General features: G+C 38.2%; 1 protein-coding gene across 3 annotated transcripts in view; it reads left to right on the forward strand.

Annotated features, from left to right (window-relative positions):
- The window catches only part of LOC105702772 (putative fatty acyl-CoA reductase CG5065), a 31,466-nt gene extending 16,060 nt beyond the window's left edge, over nt 1–15,406 (forward strand). For 2 of the 3 annotated variants that reach the window (XM_012430600.1, XM_012430599.1), the window contains exons 2-9: nt 5,049–5,329; nt 6,011–6,327; nt 7,923–8,170; nt 8,987–9,173; nt 9,738–9,923; nt 10,423–10,683; nt 11,280–11,350; nt 14,516–15,406. In XM_012430600.1, the coding sequence (XP_012286023.1) occupies nt 5,081–5,329; nt 6,011–6,327; nt 7,923–8,170; nt 8,987–9,173; nt 9,738–9,923; nt 10,423–10,683; nt 11,280–11,350; nt 14,516–14,583 (1,587 nt within the window). In that variant the 5' untranslated portion in view covers nt 5,049–5,080 and the 3' untranslated portion in view covers nt 14,584–15,406. Of the gene's footprint in view, nt 1–5,048; nt 5,330–6,010; nt 6,328–7,922; nt 8,171–8,986; nt 9,174–9,737; nt 9,924–10,422; nt 10,684–11,279; nt 13,946–14,515 lie in introns of those variants that run through there. The other variant, XM_023432222.1, reaches the window with a different exon arrangement.
- Nucleotides 15,407–19,916: the final 4,510 nt, after the last annotated feature.

Genomic DNA, 19,916 nt, shown 5'->3' on the forward strand with positions numbered 1-19,916 from the left:
TTTTCTTTAATATAAAAGACTTCCCACAATTCCAGTCAATTTGAATCCATAATAAGTTCTCTTATTCGCGAAAAAAAATATTTATCGAATTGACGGACCGAACGTTGGTGTAAAATATTCGGTGCCGTTCACGCATGCTTTTATATGTATTTGGCGCAAAACTCTACCGAGTTTCCTGATCCTCTCGAAGTGTACGATTTTAAAGAATTATAAATGCTTCGCAATTTACGGTATAACATAATTATAATATTATATAACATAATTACATATAAAAATAAATAATACGGTATAAAATCCTACAAATGATTACACGTCGATAGGAAATTTACTTGGTTTAATATAAAAAAAAAAAGTTAGAATATTTAGAATCAATTGAATCGAGCTCTTTTGACTTGTATTAAATATTGGCAACCGTTAATGTCGACGAATGTACCTAACGGTAAACATCGAGTATCCAGACTTGATTTCACCTGCACTTCTCGTAGCACACTTAAGAAACGAGTTTTCTGTTTAAAAAAGATGGTCGCTGCACTCCATGCCGGAAATAAGGACGCGATACTGACACGATTGCAGGGATTCTTTTTTTTTCTTCCCCAAGGACTCCCTTCTGGTCTCGACTTCCGGACGATTTCCTTGTACGTCGTTAGAAAGTAACCAAACAAGCCGGACACATAACTCTCCTTGGCAGTGGTTTATTTAAAAACAAATTCTAGCGAAAGAAAGTACATTCCCTCAAGTCGCTTCATGGGTGATTACAGCTGAAGCGAATAGAAATTCGATCGTTAATATGAGTGACCCTTAAATGATTTTTACGCATTTTTTTAAGCACCGTGGAAAATATTTTACATAACCTAATCGGTTACGTGGATATTTTCATACGTTGGTATGTGAACGGGAATTCGTAGATTTACACGGAAATGTGTAGACTTCCGCTTAGGATATGACCTTAATACCGATTGTACCGTTTTAGTACACTCGACTCGAAACAGGTTTCAATCGCCCACTCAATTCTAAACGAAAAAAGTGACAATCTATTGGACTACTTCCTCGTGTAACCATGTCCTACATATCATGGATACCGACCTGGTTAGATTCGCAAAGAGAAGAACTTGTTTGGTTATCTTGATTTTAATTTACTATTGTCTCACAGGGTTCACGGCAGCTTAAGAATTCCGCGTATATCTGTCACTCTTCATCCCAAAGTCTGGAAGTTAGTTTGTGGCCCTGTTAAAATTTTGTCTTTTTCAAATATGAATATTTTCTATGTGTTTGTCAAGGATAAATAATAAATTGTCAGACTGTAAAGGATCTACGGCAGTAGCAATAATCTTTTCGTTAATTCGTTTTCTTCGAAGGCATACAATGTCGCGAAATTTCTTGCTTGTATCATCACTTATAAAAATATAAATAATGAATAATAAATTGCTAAATAATAAATTGCCAGACTGTAAAGGGTCTTCGGCAATTGCAGTAATCTTTTCATTAATTCGTTTTCTTCGAAGGCATACAATGTCGCGAAACTTCTTGCTTGTATCATCACATATAAAAATATAAATAATGAATAATAAATTGTCAGACTGTAAAAGGTCTTCGGGAGCTCCAGTAATCTTTTCGTTAATACGTTTTCTTCGAAGGCATACAATGTCACGAAACTTCTTGCCTGTATCATCACTTCGTAGGAGCTTGACATTTCATCTACAAATTGAGTAATTTAACAAAGTACCAATATCCACTCAATAGAGTGGATTTTAATACGGAGAAATGAATTCTCTGTGGAAAAAAAAAATGTAAAACGTTAGGGTATCATATTTAGATTAGAAAATTCGAGGTACAAAATTAGGTATAGTAGAATATAAGTATATTCTACTTTATCGAGCAGGATAGAAGTGTGAGAAATTCTAAGTTCTCCGTTATATTTTATTACGAAGGTTCAAATTGTCAAGATTTAAAGAAACTCATAACTTCTTAAAATATGATAACACGCGCTTAAAATTCTCTCAAGAGAAATGTAAATGTTGAGAATTGAAAATTTTCAAGGAAGAACCTAAAACACTTGGCACGATAGTTTATCTTACAGCGAAACGTTACAAATGTCGCAAATTTGGATTTGGAAGACACTAAATATAGGAGGGTGCGAAACTCTGCCGGCTTTTCGTAACTCCAGACTCATTTCCTAAACTCCAAATAAACAGAATGCAAAAACGGCAGAGCCGGGAATTCTTTTTAAGTCGTACGAAGGAAATGTCACACAACATGCCGGTGATAGGGCCATTACATAAAAAGTTAAAGCGACCTTATTAGAAGTGTATCACATAGAAACCATACCTATGGATATTATACATAGGTCGCCCACGTCAAGAATGAGGGTACAAGTACCTTCAACCACTACAGGGTCATCGATTATTGCATTAGGTGACCATGTGCCATCGAGAATAGTACATGTCCCTTTTCAGATACACTTTCCGGCTAGTCTAAGGTGAAAAAGTCGTATTATAAATTATTTCCATCAGAAGGCTATGGAAGGAGTAATCCTCAAAAACTTACATTATTAATCATCATTACTATCTACGTACAGAGATTTAACGTAATCTTAAATAACTTCGAAATATTTAAAATAATCTTTAAGGGGATGTGAAAGTGGCATCTGAGGAATCGTTCATGAAACTTTTCTTCGAACTGGGTGTACCAAATAATCGCAAACTTTGCAACGTGAACCCTCATGGAATTTCAGTTTTTATAACAAATTTTAAGAATATCTATTAACAATTTTTTTTTTATTTGAAATTTCATGAGATTCAGGGCTTACATTATACTCGACCTGGGTGTACCAAATAATCTCAAACCTTGCAACGTGAACGTGGAGGCTATTAAGAAGGTCCTGATCCCCATGGAATAACATTTTTTATAACAAATTTAAACAATATCTATTAACAATTTTTATTTTAATTTGAAATTTCATGAATTTCAGGACCTCCCTTATACCCGAACTGGGTATACCAAATAATCTCAAAACTTGCAACGTGACCGTGGAGACTATAATGAAGGTCCTAACCCTCATGGAATTTCATTTTTTGTAACAAATTTTAAGAATATCTATTAACAATTTTTTTCTTAGTTTGAAATTTCCTGAGTTTCAGGACCTCCCTTATACCCGAACTGGGTGTACCAAATAATCTCAAACCTTCCACCGTGAACGTGAAGGCTATAAGGAAGGTCCTGACCCCCATGGAATTTCATTTTTTATAATAAACTTTATGAATATCTATTAACAAATTTTTAATGAATTAAAATTTTATGAGTTTTAGGGCCTTCCTTATACCCTCCATATTTACATTGTAACGTTTGAGTTGATTCGGTACACCCAGTTAGGAAATAAGTTTCATGAACGAGAACTCTTTGACGCCACTTTCACATCACCTTAATCATTTCTACCGACTTAGGGAAAGATTTCCGTCGGTGAGATTCAATTTCAGCAATAATCGAGCTTTGATTTCTGTACATGCTACTTCGGTACTTAGGGCTCGAGGATTATCCGGGTTAATCCTTTCAAAAATCGTTACGATACTGCAGGAGCATTCTCTGTACGTCTAGGGCTTACTTCCACGATCAACGAGTTACCTTTCTACGTCTTCCTCGATCGCCGGAAGCTTAAAGCTTAAAGTCCCTATCGTTAATGAACCGTGATATTAAATTGCATCTTCCTTCAAATTTGGGCCGAAGTTTGTAACTGAAAATTGAATGCAACACCTACCTAGCATCATCTTAAATTAGAAGCCACGTCTTCATGATCCTGCATACATATTCTATCATACATATTCTATCGTGCATATTCTGAATTAATTTCTTTCTTAGACTCTAGTGTATGAATTAATAACATGATAAAACGATTTGAACATTACCGTTTCAAACATGTAGTGCAGATCAGTGTCATAGTTTTTCATTGTTTTCCGAGGTTTGCAAAACAAATACATTGACCTAGGATGTTAATGGCGATAGTTGCGGTAAATCGTGTTGTTTCTGATAAGGAAGTGATTGTTTCATTCATTGTCTGGGCGTAAAATAAAGAGGAACAAAGAGACAAATAGCGTTAAGTCAACGTTAACGTTCCCACTAGTATTCGCGGTATTTTCTGTGAACAATTTTTTATTGCAAATTTTTGGGATAGGGCACAAATTGTCGGAGACAATTGAATATTAATCCTACCATTCTCCTCTTATTGACGATCGACGTCCACGTAAGGCAAAACATTTCCGCACATTCCGGTACAACTTTATAGGCCGTGTGTGCGGAAAATCGATATCTGTTCGACTTGTAAATCGAGACGGATAACTCGGCGAATGTACTCCTACCTTACATACCAGTCGTCCCGACAAGAGGATGTTGATCTACGGAAAAATAATCGGAAGTTGCATCCGGCAAAAATTGAAATCAGTAGATAAGTAGATAATTAAATCGATGCGAAAGTTTAATTATATTCCTAGACAGAAGTGTTAGTTCAGAATCTTATCAAAACATCTTTATCCATGAGTTTTTATTAAATTAAACTTTTAATTAATTCCCAAAACCCTTAATCCTTTAAGCGGACCCATAAGTGCGTCAGACGTTTGGTCCACTATTGCTTGCACGGCCTGACGAAATTCACCCTTACGCCAAAAGGGCTTGGCGCTCAAAAGGGGTTAAGACTAATTAGAAGTGACGTTCCGCTACACAATTTTTCAATTAGTGATTTTCAACGTATCGATGATCATTTATTTGCTCATTTCCGAATCTTTTACAAGGGATAATACCGTTTCAGAGGGCAAAATTTCATATCAAACCTGTCCAATAGTAAATAAACATTTACCTGATGCCTAGATCTTCTATAATTATTCAGGGAAAATTAATTCTATAATTGAACGTTTAGTTCTTGCATCTCCTAAGATCAGTAAGCTAGTTGGAGAACAAATGCCAAGATGCTCTAAGCTTATCTATCATTCCGAATTCGGCACGGAGCCAGCTATTGTTTTTTAACAGTGTCTAATGTCCTGACCGATTTACTTTTTTTCCAGATCCCTTGACAACCGACTGGTAGATCGTCAGGATGGGCACGACGAACGCACAGACGGATTCGGAGAACGGCACCGAACAGGCAAATCCCGGTGGAAATTCGATAGAGGCCTTCTTCGCAGAATCCGTGATTTTGGTAACTGGTGCTACGGGCTTTCTCGGGAAAGCTCTCCTGGAGAAGCTTTTGCGCTCCTGTCCACGACTGGCCACCATTTTCGTACTTATCCGTCCTAAGAAGGGACAAACCGTTCAACAGCGACACGAGGAATTACTTAACAACTCGGTAAATATTTTAGATCTCCGTGTCTGTAAGATCCGCATCTAGAAATTCATCAAGTCCCATTCATTATGCACCTACAAGAATGAGAATTTTCCAACATAGTAGACCTTCGTATACACACTGCGTTAAAGTCGTTTCGCAAAAGCTTCGGAACAAACTGCAGAACATGGATAACTTATCTACATTGTAATAGTCTTATATAATTCCTCACTGTGAAACAGAAAAATGAAGTAAAGAAATATTTTTAATATCATAAGGGTAGAGGAAATGTTTGGGCAATTTATGGGATACAGGATAATCGCAATTTTTTCTACCACGATGTAAGAAACCGCGCGCTATGTATATGAGATGAGTCTTACGAGATATTCAAAATTCGTTAAATTTTATTGTTGCTTTGGCACGTAAAATGATGAACTGTAAATTACGGTTAATAATACCATTAATAATAGTACCATTTCCATAGACACAACCACGTGTTTGGATAAACTGTCGAATTGATGATATTACTTTCCACATCCTTGCCGGTACGATTGTTCGTCTTATTGGTCAAATGACAGTATCTGTGCCCAAATTAGAACCCATCGATTCTGAACCTTTCATAAGACTTCACTCTGTATAGAGGTACACCGTGGTTGGAATAATAATAAAAAAAAAAGCAGATGTAACGTTTGATTTGCTCCATAGGTGTTCGACAGGATCCGATGGGAATTCCCTACTGCTCTTGGAAAAATTGTCCCGATCAAAGGCGACGTCAGCCAGCCGGACCTGGGCCTTAGTACCGAAGACAGAGTCATGCTGATTCAAAGGGTTAATATTGTTTTCCATAGTGCCGCTACGGTGAGATTCGATGAACCTCTTAAAGTCGCCGTGAACCTGAACACGAAAGGCACCGCGCGAATGATAGAGCTCTGCAAGAGCATGTTGAATCTCATCAGTTTTGTCCACGTTAGCACGGCGTACAGCAACGCCGATCAGGAAGATATCAAGGAAATCATTTACAGGTGATTAGATGTTACAGTATCAGAGGTAAAAGAGTGCTTAAGGTGATATGAAAGAGTGAGCGAATAGATATCTGAGAAGTCAAATCGCTGGAGAAAGTATTCTCCGAATTGGATTCGTACCGATTCGTTTCACATTTTATCGCGTGAATATGGAGGCCCTAAAGTACGTCCTGAAACTCATGAAATTTCATTTTTCATGAAAAATTAATTTATTTATGGACTAGAACCAACATGGCGTGGTCCGGGCACGTTTTCGATGTTTTAGGCTTCTTGAAGGCGTAGAGTCGAAAGTGAAGAATTTCAGGACCTAGCTCGGACAATTCAGATTACCATAAAAATGGAATATTACAGAGTCAGATAGGAAAATATGGGAAATACTTTCACCAACGATTGCAAGAGAATGCTGGCTTGTCCCAGGCGCTAACGCGTGTTTTCAGAGCAAAAATTTAGTAGCAGCTAAACGTCACAGATGGCGACGTTGGTCCTAAACAGTCGCTGGGATAATGAATTCATGGGATTTCGACGGTTTCACGTCGATCTCATTGTCATTACTTTCCTGAAATTACATATGAAACGCTTCATTTCATATGATTCTCAATGTAGACTGTAAAAGACTTTAACATAAATATAAATGTCGGTCACGGGACGCGCCAGCTAATGTTACCACTTGAGTATTCAAAATGGCGTTCCCACCAAAAAGAGTATAAATGAATTTTAATTTATTGACGTCGATTAAAACGTCTCATATCATTTTAAAACACTCAAATAAGTAAAGAAAAATAGGTACCCACTGGTAGAGCTCGCAATTTGGGCGGGCTCAAAGTGAGCGGTTGTTAAACGTGACTTGTACTGGTATTGAAATTAACTTTGTAATCGGTGCCATGACTTAAGGTGAAGTGAAACACGTCGAGGAACTTGATCGACGTCGATAAAGAAGGTTTTTTTAAATGCCTACGTTGCCGACGTTCGTTTTTATATTGACAACTGTGTCGAGTCATATTGGGTATTGTACCAAATGGCATCCTCTACCTGTCGTTTTCCTACGATAATTATAAAGAAATCGAAGTAAAACTCCAGAAATCCTCTGGATTCATGCTTTCTGAGGCCCTAATTGACTGCAGAGGGATCCCCTGTACCATCTGTGACTTCCAGGTCAATTAAATTTTCACTCCGAGACCTCGTATTACCATCGTTTTGACGTAGAAGCGCATACAACACTTTTTTTGCCTTTATCCCGTTCAAATGCGAGTTTATCGACTACCAGAGTGTTCTAAATTGTCGTGAAATTGTCCTGACACTTTGGATTCTCATATCAGACCCCTCGACAATTGTATATTGATCGAAATATGAGAGCTCGACGCCATTTTCGTTCTGGTCTGGGCAGAGTTAAAAAATGTTTTTAAAAAATCCAAGTTTTGAATGTGCCAAAGTTTCGGATTGTTTGATCTAATACCCTTAAAAAAAATATTCGAATCGACTGATTTGAAGGGGGTTTCACTTCACCTTAACACTGTCAATGCCGTACATGGAATTATACGCTTGCGAATTTTTATCAAGCTCCCACGGCATTCTGTACATTTATTTGTTATTTCCAGCGCGAAGGTGAAACCACAGGCAGTTATCGACATGTGCGAGAATCTTGACGACGACACTATCGGGATAATCGAGAAACGACTAATGGGAAAACATCCTAATACTTACACACTGACGAAAGGGTTGGCAGAAGAGATGATACTTACTAGAGGATCTGAACTTCCGGTTGCTATCGTAAGGCCGAGCATAGTTTGCGCGGCTTATCAAGAACCCTTTCCAGGCTGGGTGGACAACGTTTGCGGAATTACCGGTAAATTACTATAATCAGTTAATAAGTTACTCTAATCGTTCCATAAACTGACTGAAACCCAATATTTGCATCTACATAATTAGGAGTTAAACTTTAATCGTCATTGGTGTAATGCAATCATGTTTGGTCTACCTAATTTTAGATTTGATCGTGTTATGTTAACTTGAATTCATAGGCTAACCAAATGTGATCACGTTTACCGATTAAATCCCGAGCGAACAGTTGAAAGACACAATTTGAAAAAAGTGAAGTGCCTAATGATGATTCTAAGGTCAAGTTCCTGCAAATTAAATTCTAGATGCAGCATAGCAATCGCGATGCATTTTTTTAATTTGTATAACACTTATCGAACACACTTGAGATTTGGAGTATGACATTACAAATCATAGGGAGAAGTGTTCGAAATTTTCGCTCATTCAGCACTAAACGATGTTTAGGCGAACATATGACTGAATCATGTTACATGTGAAACGCACTTATGATTTGGAGTATAACATTACAAACCATAGGGAGAAGTGTTCGAAATTTTCGCTCATTCAGCACTAAACGATGTTTAGGTGAACGTATGACTGAGTCATGTTACATGTGAACCACACACATATCAACATGGGTCCGCATATCTTTCAGATTAAATAGTTAAATATAAATATATATTATGGAACGTATAGACTTTTCTATTAAGCAATTTTTACGATTTCATTATTCGAAGTTGAAGTATCAATCGAAACCGAGAAAACATTGATAGCCGTGTCTCATATGATTATAACAATGACCTTAACGATTGGTTCCCCTTTTATATGTTTCTATTTATGTCAGGAATTATGATGGAGATCGGAAGAGGTACCATCAGAAGCATTGTCTGCAACGCCAATTTGGTCGTAGACGTCGTACCTGTGGATTACGTCGTTGATACTCTAATCTGTGCGGCGTGGCACAGTGCATTAAGAAGAACTAACACAATTAAAGTATACAATTGCACGAGCGGACCTTTCAATCCCATCAGGTAAGACAATTCCCTATTAAATCGATCTAAACACGGACAGATCGATCCACGGAACAATTTACAGTGGCTGTCTTATAAACTAACAGACCTACTCAACAGTTTAAATGGAGATCACAGCTGATACTTTCGGATTTAGAAATGTATTCCACTTTGATTCGGACAATGACTCGAATCTCTACTTAAAAGGAGGAATGAGTAAGGAAAAATCGATACCCTTTGCACATTAACTCTGAACACGGAGCCATTTCGACATATGGGCGAAATTCGTCTGACCGTGCAGGCAATATTGGACCAAACGTCGGCCGCCTTTAGGCGCTCTTCGTAGCCAAAGGGTTAAAACTGCTAAAATGACAAGTTTACAATTACTTCATAAAATGATCCTTGAGAAAAGACTCTCTTTAAACTTCCATGTTGCTCCATTATTTTCCGAGATAACCGTATAACACTGTAAACTGTTTCGTACATTATCTGCCACATGTAGTCTGCTGTAAATTTCTACGGCAAATTCAACATTTCTTGTACAAATACAGGAACATCGATTAAATATTGTTACTCTATCTACAGGTGGGCGGAATTTGGTCAGCTGACTCAAAAGCACGCGATAGACTCGCCATCGAAGTACGTCATGTGGTATCCAGGCTTCACATTCAGGACGAACAAATTCATTCACAAACTTATGGTCACCTTGTTGCACTTCCTACCGGCATTTGTGATCGATCTGGGCCTACAATTCCAAGGAGGCAAGCCGATGTACGCTCTCACGTTTTTTCTCGCAATTCACTTTACTCCTTAATCATTCTCGAATAGTACCCAGATAGAAATTCATGATCATCACATGACGAGGAAAATCGATTTACAAACAATTTGCACAACATTTGCTGCATGAAATATCTGCAACATATGTATGCACATGATACAATAAATTTCAAGAAAAATTTCCGGTAAATTTGTCACGCCATTACTCAAACATGAGCTGCAATTGTCTATCGGCAATGCGTGAGATAAATTTGACTGCACATATGCGTACAAACGTTGATGCATTGCATGTACTTAACTTTGTTTTATATTTAACTATTTTTTATTCGTCATTGTGTACGCATGAGTTCCAAATGAGGACTCATGAGCGACACTCTGATGACCCGTTTCATGATCTTTTGTCAGACAAATTTCATGCAATTTTGCGTCACTTTGTCTATCTTGCTTCATCCTTTTCAATAGGAAATTAATATCGTATATGATCATATCACAGGATGATGAAAATCTCAAAGCGCTTCGAACGCGCGGCGAAGACTGGGGAGTTCTTTGCGATCAACGAGTGGGAGTTCCACGCGGAGAATATGAAAGATCTGGCGAAAAACGTTCAAGCCTCCAGCGACGCCAGCAGGTTCAACGTAGACATCACTAGTCTAGATTGGGACTCTTATGTGCACCAGTATATGCTGGGAATAAGGAAATACATTTTAAAGGACGGCCCAGACACCTTGAGCAGAGCCAGAAGCAGACTCACGAAGTAAGTACATGACGGAAAGTTTGGAAATGTTCATCTCTTGAACTCTAAAACGCAAGAAAAACGGCGGAATGAAATGTCATTAAAAAAAAAAATGAGCAGCTAATTTACATTAGCCTACAATGTAGTTCCTAATAACATATTGATCTCAACTCTAAATTCAGATAAAATGTCACAAAAAATATTACATTACCTTACGACATAGTTTCTGATATTAGGGTGATGCATAAGTAATGGCGTCTTTTTTACACGGTACGTAACGTGTTATAAACGCCATTACTTATGCATCAACCGAATATTAAGATATTTACCCTAGATTCGGCAACCCGGAAAATCGTCGGCAAAATGATTTTAAGCAAATATGCTGATAAAGTCAAGTAATGATGATTTTTTTTGTCGTTTCATTCGAACCATAACCGTAAGATGAAGATAATTTTGTATGTGTATAAAGGATAATTATGCCGGGTAAGACATTCAATATGATCTTTTCTATGAACTCTGCAAAAGTAAAGAGCGGTAGTCTTGTGAAACGTAGTTGTTAAACTGCCTTAATGATGTTGAATAATGAATATGTATAATATCTCTTTTTCTTTTTGCAGATTATACTGGGCGCATAAATTCACGCAAATGTTCAGCGTATGCGTGTTGGTTAATTTGGTGGCCAGAATTGGTAGGTGATGTTTGAGAAAGTTTCTCAGAAAATCTCTTATAAGTACTCTGTCTAAGCTCGCTGCTGTTGTACGGCTCTCAAAATCGAAAACGTATAATCTAAGGACGGATATTCGCTTCTCCTTTGGTGAACAGATTCGAGTAACGCGTGTCACGCCGTATACCGCGTGTAATCGCTTTAACACGGGTGTACCATATAAGTACTTCGGAAATAATAAGTTCATTTAAACTGAGAACAGTGTTCGAGTGTTGAACTATCGCGATTTAGGATAACGCTGAAGAAAGTACGTTCCAAAATGTGTTCAAAGCATGACGAACAACTTGTCGCATATCAGGCACTCTGAACATTACTCGTTAACATAATTAGACATTAGGAAAATCATTTCCAACATAACATATCGTAATCTAAGACCTTTTTCCCAAGTGTGGAGGGCAATTTTTATAGCCCATTCAAAAGAGAAGAAAAATCAGTAACTCTCACGGATGACAGTCCAATCTCGTTATCATGAAAACCAAAGTTCGCGGGATTTTTCTACAAATTGTATTTGACTTTTCCGAAAGCTGCGCCAAGAAACGAGAACTTTATGGCCCATTTTGGAACGTACCTGTAGAAGTTGTTCAACTTAAAGGAAATTAGACGCAGTAGGGCGACGGTCATACTGGGAACATTTAACGACCAACGACATTGATTTTTGCTACCGGCAGGTGTATGCGTACGGTTGTTGCGTGATACCACGTCGTTTGCTTTTAAATTATTGTAACTCAATCGTCACGCTTTCTCCAGACATTCTAGTTGCACAGCACACCGTCGAGGGTGGATGAAGTTCGGAACGTTCTGCGAGTACCGATTTCTTTGATCTTTCACGTAAAATCCATTGACTCGTGCAAGCTCAGCTGAAGACATCACCAACACCTTCACTGAATGTCCTGGAAAAAAAAAACGTACCAAAAATATTGGCTTTATTCTAGAATAGGAAAGATCTCAAATTGACATTCGATAGATTAAATTCAGAATAACGAGGAGAAATGAGCAAGTACTAATCCCAAATTTGAAAAACGAGGGCATCGAGCGTTCCGAAATTCAACGACAAAAATCGACTCGAAATACCTCTTAAAGAAGGGAGGCAGGGCACGCATTTTTCAGGGCATGGGACACCAAAAACGTGTTCCAGCCCAGGGAATCGGGTACATTTTCAACTTGTAATTCCTAAACTACATCCTCTACTATTCCTTAAACTCCCAGGACTCAGGTTTCTGGTGGAAAAGTTATTAATCATCGATCGATCGTCTCTCGAAATCTTGGAACGCCTCTGTACCTTTTCCGCTGCCTCGCTGGTCCCTGTTACTAAGTGCCGCTTAGCCACTTATAATAAACTATTTATCTAGGTTTAATAATACGACACTTGAGAATCAAAAGTGCTGCGTATTACGTAATCGAGTCACTCAAGCCACGTTGGTACCATTGCAAAGACTGACCCTAACGAAGAACCCTTCGCGGCCGGTCGACGAAGGGGAGAGTGCTTAATCTGTTTCCTTTTTCTATTTTTCTCCTACATTTCCTGGTAATTAAGTTACTCTGCGATATCTAGGATAGACGAGAAACAAACTGCCGTAGTACTAGCCTGAGTTAGACTTAAAGCTATCGCCCACTAGCGACAAATAACGGCCAAAATTGCAACTATTGGTCGCGAAAGTTGTTGAAGTAACGACCATGACCAGCCGTTACGGCCAGGAATGCTTTCAATTTTACATTCGGCAGAAGAAAAATTAAACACGGAACAGAGGGAATATTCTCTCAGAAAATCATGGATTTTAATGCTCGAAAGTCACGTGGAAATTAGCCGGAAATTGCAAACAGAAATCCCTGGAAATCATTGGAAATCACCTAAACATTGCCACAATTTTATGGCCGACTCTCACTTCTTACCGTGTCGCATTGTTGTTTGTCATATAAAATCAAAGGTAATCGATTCTTGAAGATGGAAATCGTTTTCACTTATTTCCGAGGAAATAGCCTCTTCGCACGAAACAGACAGCAGCAGTTTGGCATTTAAGAAAACGACCAAATAAGGAAAAAAAGAGATATCGGGCGCATGCTGCGTCAGAAAGACATGATGGATTTGTTTTCATCATTTTACTAAGAACTTAGTCAACTTTAAACCATACAGCTAGACGGATTTAAATTTCAGTTACGAAAAGGTCCGTATCAAACGTGATGTTATTTTTATTTAAATAATTCCTTAGAAATTGTCAAACGCACCCGCACGTGGTGACATGAAAACTGGTCGCTCTGTTTAAACTGCCCCTGGACTATGTACCATTTGTGCCTATGTGAATACTTGGTCATTGCGACATCTTGGCCACTTGAAGGCTGTTTAACATTTTGCCCACTAAAGGCGTTCGACGTTTGGTCGAATATTGCCTGCGCGGTCAGACGAATTTCGCCCATATGTCGAAACTCCGTATTCAAAGGGACAAAACGTATTGAAACGACTCTCGGTTGTCGTGCGATCATTGGTCGCAATTTTAGTTGCAATTTTGGTTGAAAATTTGGCTGCATATTTGCCCGCTAATGGACGGTAGCCCTTAAGGCGATATAAAAGAGTCATTCTATATATATGTATTAAACATCAAAATATTTATAAAACTTTTCTCCATCCTGGGAGCACCAAATCATTTGAAACATTAACACGTGATTATGGAGGCCCTGAGGAAGAACGCGATGTTCGTGACATTTCATTCTTCACAAAAAAATGTGATCTTGGTTCTAGTCTGAGCTAAATAAAAAAAAAAATTTTTTTAATGAAACTTCACAAGCATCACATTCTTCCTTAGGGCCTTTATAATCCCGTGCTGAAGTTTCAAATGATTCGATGCACCCCGTCTGGAGAAAAGATTTATAAATATTTTAACGATTTATATAAATATAATATGTATATAGAATAACCCTTTCATATCACCTTAACGGAAACACTTAACTCGAACTCGGATCCTCGGCACTAGAAGGCCTCTTTTTACGAGGTGACTTTTCCTCAAATTTGAGGATCTTTGATAGAAATTTCTCGCAGCAAATTTATTTAAAGAGGACAATGTTTGCCTTTCAATATATTGGATGCATTTAATACTTATATATATTAATAACCCTAGGCAATCTAACTTGTTGCAGCTAATTTATTCCCAAGTCTACTATGTCAGGGAACGCCACTAAGTGCAGTGGAGATCGGACATTTTTGAAAAGTGAACACGCTTACGAGCTGCAAAGGAATCGCAAAGGAAATCGGTTTTCAATTGGTCTCGAATGAATTCCCTCGGAAAGTGCAGTTATGGCAGTCCTTTGTGCCGGTACACTTCAAGTACAAACGTATGTGGATCACACGTAATTCGTAACGAAGTAACGAAAATAGCGATCGACCACTCACTATTATGCGTGCATATATGAATATGGATATGAGTACGAATACGAGGAGCTAACGTTTGTAGCGAGCCATGCGGAATCCGGAGAGACCAAGGAATCGAAAAATAAAAAATGACACGAAAGCTCGGGATGATTTTCGTCGAATTCGGTTTCGTTCCTCCCTCGTTATCTGCCGCGTAATGGATATATTTATTTTGCAAGTATTACTCCCTACATCTGCTTTATAAAATATATGCAGTGAGGGTTGCACGCAATCATACGTTTCGTGCAGAATATATTCAATGGACGATCCGTTCCGTATGGTGTGCTTCGAATTAACATTTTCGATTCCCGGTCTTGCCCGCCGTTGTATATTCAGGAACTATAAGAAGCAGGCTTTAAAGTTATACAGAGTTGAAAGTAATTTTCTATGGATACAGTTGTGTATATTGTATAATTTTGCGAGGTAATAAGTACATGTATTATCCGATGTTATTGTGGAATAATAATATTATTAATGTTTTTAACGAAGTTGCCTGTTCATTCAACTGGAGCACCTGTAAGCAAAGATGCTGCATATAAAGTCACTGTTTGTATTGTGCGGTTATATCCGGATAAGTACAATAGACAATTGTCTAGCTACCTGTCCTATTCAGGACGTACGCGTTCAAGATCACTTCAAGCAATTAACACTAAACCTACCACCGGCGGGTCAAATTGACCGTTTGAAATGGTATTTGTTATGGGGGTATAAATCGTCGGTAGGTTTGGTGTTAAAAAAAATATACATATATCTTTTTAACGACGAAACTCTTGAATTTTTATAACTTTTATAACTCGGTCCAATCCCAAGATATTCTTAGCAACTCTCCCATGCATGCGGAACTTGCGATCGCAAAGAGGTAAAATATTTCTTTCCTCTCAGTGTTCAAATGTTAAAACAAACCTTTATTTCAATTGGTCTCATGCATCTTTCTTAGTATATTGTTTTACTATCACAATATACATTAATAAAATAGTCGTACAAAAAAGTTAAAACGTATCTCTACATACAACAAAATCAAGTCCTTGGAAGACATCTGCCCGGGTGTGTTCAAATTAATCCCGAAAACCACTGCACAGATTTTGTTGCGGTCTTAATTATTCCACAGAACATCTCTCTGGGAAGGTTCAGGTGTATGAAACATTATTCTAAAATAAGAGAGAACCGAGAAGTCACAATTTTAGGGAAGCAAATCGGCGAAAAAAAAATCGGCCGTGTGGGCATTCTTGATTCCTGTGCGAAGCCGAAGCTACTCGTTAGTAAAATAATATAAAAGAAAATGAACATTGTGTATCTCTCACAGCAACGAAGCACTACTCATATTTCCTTTAAAATTGAAATCCATTGCGGAAATTAAATAATAAGACTTAAATCGCCCTAAATACTAAAACAATGGCATTACAAGTTTTATAAGAAACCATTTACCAGATCAAACAACGCATCGGACGTATGAAAATCAATATGTAATGAAAGTGATTACGCATAAAAATTCTGAATTGTTTCTGACTTCCCCTCGCGAATGTAAGTCGATTTTTCTATTCTGTCTAGCTTATCACGATATGAGCAAATAGCGCACAAAACTTGACTCATGCCTTTAGGATTTGAGTGTAGCAAAGACTTGAATTCATCTCTTACCAATATAGACTTATAATTTTGTTTTAAATAAGATATAGATTTGAGTTTGAAATCTTCAACCCCATGCAAAATGGCAAAACTAAGCACCGACATACAGTTTGCATCCGACAATTTATTCATTAGTACTTTGAGGCACAACGCTTGTAAGCCCCTTACACTATAAATATTTGCCGCCTCGAGCAGTTTTTCGGCAATGTCTTCAATATTCTCGATACGACGGTCGTGCATAAAATTGAGTAACTCTTGAAAAATCTCGGGGTCTACATCCTCCACGATGAAATCCCTCTTCGCCTCATCGAGCTTTAATTTTTCACAAAAGACAACACTATGTGAAACTACTGCAATCTTATTTGCCGAAAATTTCTTGTCCTTAACTTGAAAGTTGATGAGTTCGAATGACTTTTCTGAGAGTTCTGAGAGTCTATGACTTTTCTCCGAGAACTGAATGGATCCGTCACGATCACTTACACAGTTATCACTATTTTCAGTCACATATGACTGCTCGGAAATAACAGTAATTAACTTAGTGACGGAACACGGTGGTAGACGTATTTCAAAACGAATTTTGAGCCGGTCATGGTTAAATTCGTTGTTGTTGATCATGGTGTCATACGGCAAAAGAAAGTGCACTTCTCCTGAGCTAAATTGTTTCTTGACGAAAATCGACTCGTTAAAGTTATAGATCGAAAAAACCGTGAGGGTGTATTCTATATCATAAACGATCGTTCTTTCCCATTCCGGTTTGATAGCGATGCCGAGCCAGTGTGGAAGGCAGCTGGATTGTTGCGAAGAGACGTTAGGGTAAGGGTGGTATATCCTCACAACCCACGTGTATGATTCCTTGACACATGCCACGGATTCAAATGTGTGACGCAACTCATAGTGGTCAAAGAAGTTGTGGACGTGACATTCGACAAAGATAATTTCTTCGTTAATACTAGCTTTGCTCACTGGTACAGGTAGACACGTAGTAGTCGTATTGTCATTGGATTGGCACAGGGATCTGCAAAAAACATTAGACTATTATCAACGCGCATTTCAGTAACGATCAACGGGGTGGCACTTTACTAAAAATACATTGTCGACGAAGGTAAATTAAGAGCCCCTATGTATATGGCGAAATGAATCTGTCGTTTTACCTGGGATTAGAATCCGACGTGCTGAATCCTTGAAGTCCAAACAGTTGTGTACAAACCGCACAAAATATTTCCATCATGATTTTCGGCTTTATGTGCATTAGGGACTGAAAATCCTCGGTCTGGACTATGGACTCGCAATGTCCTTTAAGAAAATGTATGGCTTTAATTTTTGCTGCCTGAACCCGATGTGAAATGGCGACATTGAGAACGTGTACGACATTTGTAATCGATAACTGATCACTTAACACGGTAGCGCACACAGCTTGCAAATCCTTGAAATCGTATTTATCCGCCACCACCAGAAGTCTCTCGGCATTTTCTTTAATGTTCTGAAAACTAGCCCCATAAACGAAATTGAGCAATTCCCTGAATATTTCAACGTCAACGTCTGCAACATCGACGACGCCTTGCTCCTCCTGCATGCCGTTCGTGAACATGCCGTGGAAATAGGAACTGCTTTTCGCCAAAACGGCTCGGTGTGCCGGAATCTCCGTGCCTTGCACTCGAAATATCACGTCCGTGATGAATTTCGATTGAAACAACGGTGCAAAACAATCGGTGCACTTATGAACCAGTTGAAAGTTGTCCTCGCTGGTCACCGCGCATCTCGGATACTTAACTTCGGTGAATTCTCTGCTCTTTGTGGAGAGTTCGAACTGCAAATTGAGGTCGTCTGTTCGTGCGGAACAATCGTTATTGTTTATGGAACAAAGATTTTGATACGCAGATATTTCATATATTCTCCTGGTAGGCCAAGGCATGGCGACGTACGGTGTCATTGTATCTAAACCAGTGTAAACCTTGAGACTGTTGAAATCGAACCTCGCTAATTCATCGTTCGATGAATCACTGCCAGTTGCCACCAAACAATATTTAGAATTGTTAGAATGCCTCAAATCTATACGCAACATATAAGGCTCTCTAATTGCCACGATAGACTCAAACTTATTTTTCAATCGTGCATGGTAATGGAAATTGTAGATAATTAGTTCAACGTTGAGCTTGACGCTACGTATTTCCATTTTGATATCCGTTATGGGTATTACTGTTGACATGTTGCCGCTTAGTCGTGTGCACGTATCTGCCGAAAAAAAAAGCATACATAAATAGACATTATAGTCAAAAACAGTACAGTCGTTTTGCGGATGAAATTATACTGTTGCAATAGTGTAGTCCTACAAACATGCTGAAAAAAAATTGGTGCTTGGTCATCCAAGGCGTTGAAAGCGACACTTCTATCACTAAGTGTTTAGCAAAGGAAGCGATATTATGGTTAAATTGATGGAGGACAAAGACTTTAATCATTGCAAAGCGTTATTTAAGTGGTTATAATTTATATTCAAATTTCATAAATCCTTAATATCGATTATATAAAGCCAATTCGTTTCATTTTACATTCGTAATATGATACATATTTACGAATCATAACAAATTCTAGAACTTCCGAAACCTCCGTATTTAATCATAATTCTCCATCCATTCAATCATAGCACTGTTTCCTTTTCTACACAGTCATCGACAGGAGTTTCATTTCCACTGCGCGTGGCGGCTATGCACCAATCAAGAAAATCGCAGTATCGAATAATAATATTTTCACGATAATTTTCAAGTTCTACGCCGAATTCAGCAAAACAAGTAACACAATGTGCATCTGAAATTGCAGAGTACAATATGTTCATGTCGCCTCAAGGGAAAAACGTATTAAAGTGAAATGAAACCCCCCCCAATCAGCAAATACAAATAAAACACAATTTTGTATGGGTATTCAACCTAACTATCCGAAACTTTGACACATAAGTCGAGAGCACCTAACAATTATCCTGACACTTTCAACATTTGTATTTTCGGAAAAAAAATTGTTTAACCCAGCCTAGACCAGAACTAAAATGGCGTCGAACTCACATATTTCGATCAGTACACGGCTATTGAAGGCTCCAATATGAGATACGAAAGTGTCGGGACAATTGTACAATTTAGGACACTGTAGTAATCAAGAAACTCGCATTTGAATGGAATAAAAGCAAAAAAGTGTTCCGTGTGCTTCTGTGCTTAAACAATGGTAACACGAGGTCTCGGAGAGAAAATATAGTTGGCACTGAAATCACAAATAGCACACGGTGACATTCTGGAGTCAATTTGGGCCTCGATAACCATGAATCCGGGGAATTTCTGGAGTTTCACTTCGATCTTTATAAATTAATATACGAAAACTAGATTTAGAAAATGCCATTTAGTACAATACTCAATGTTATTCGACACAGTTGTCGATATAAGCACGACGAACGTCAGTAAAAAGTAGGTATTTAGAAGAAACTTTTTCACCGACGTCGATCAAATTTTTCGACGTGTTTCACTT

This window comes from Orussus abietinus, unplaced genomic scaffold, assembly GCF_000612105.2.
Source record: "Orussus abietinus isolate OABI.00-Male unplaced genomic scaffold, Oabi_2.0 scaffold267, whole genome shotgun sequence".
Taxonomy (NCBI): Eukaryota; Metazoa; Arthropoda; class Insecta; order Hymenoptera; family Orussidae; genus Orussus; species Orussus abietinus.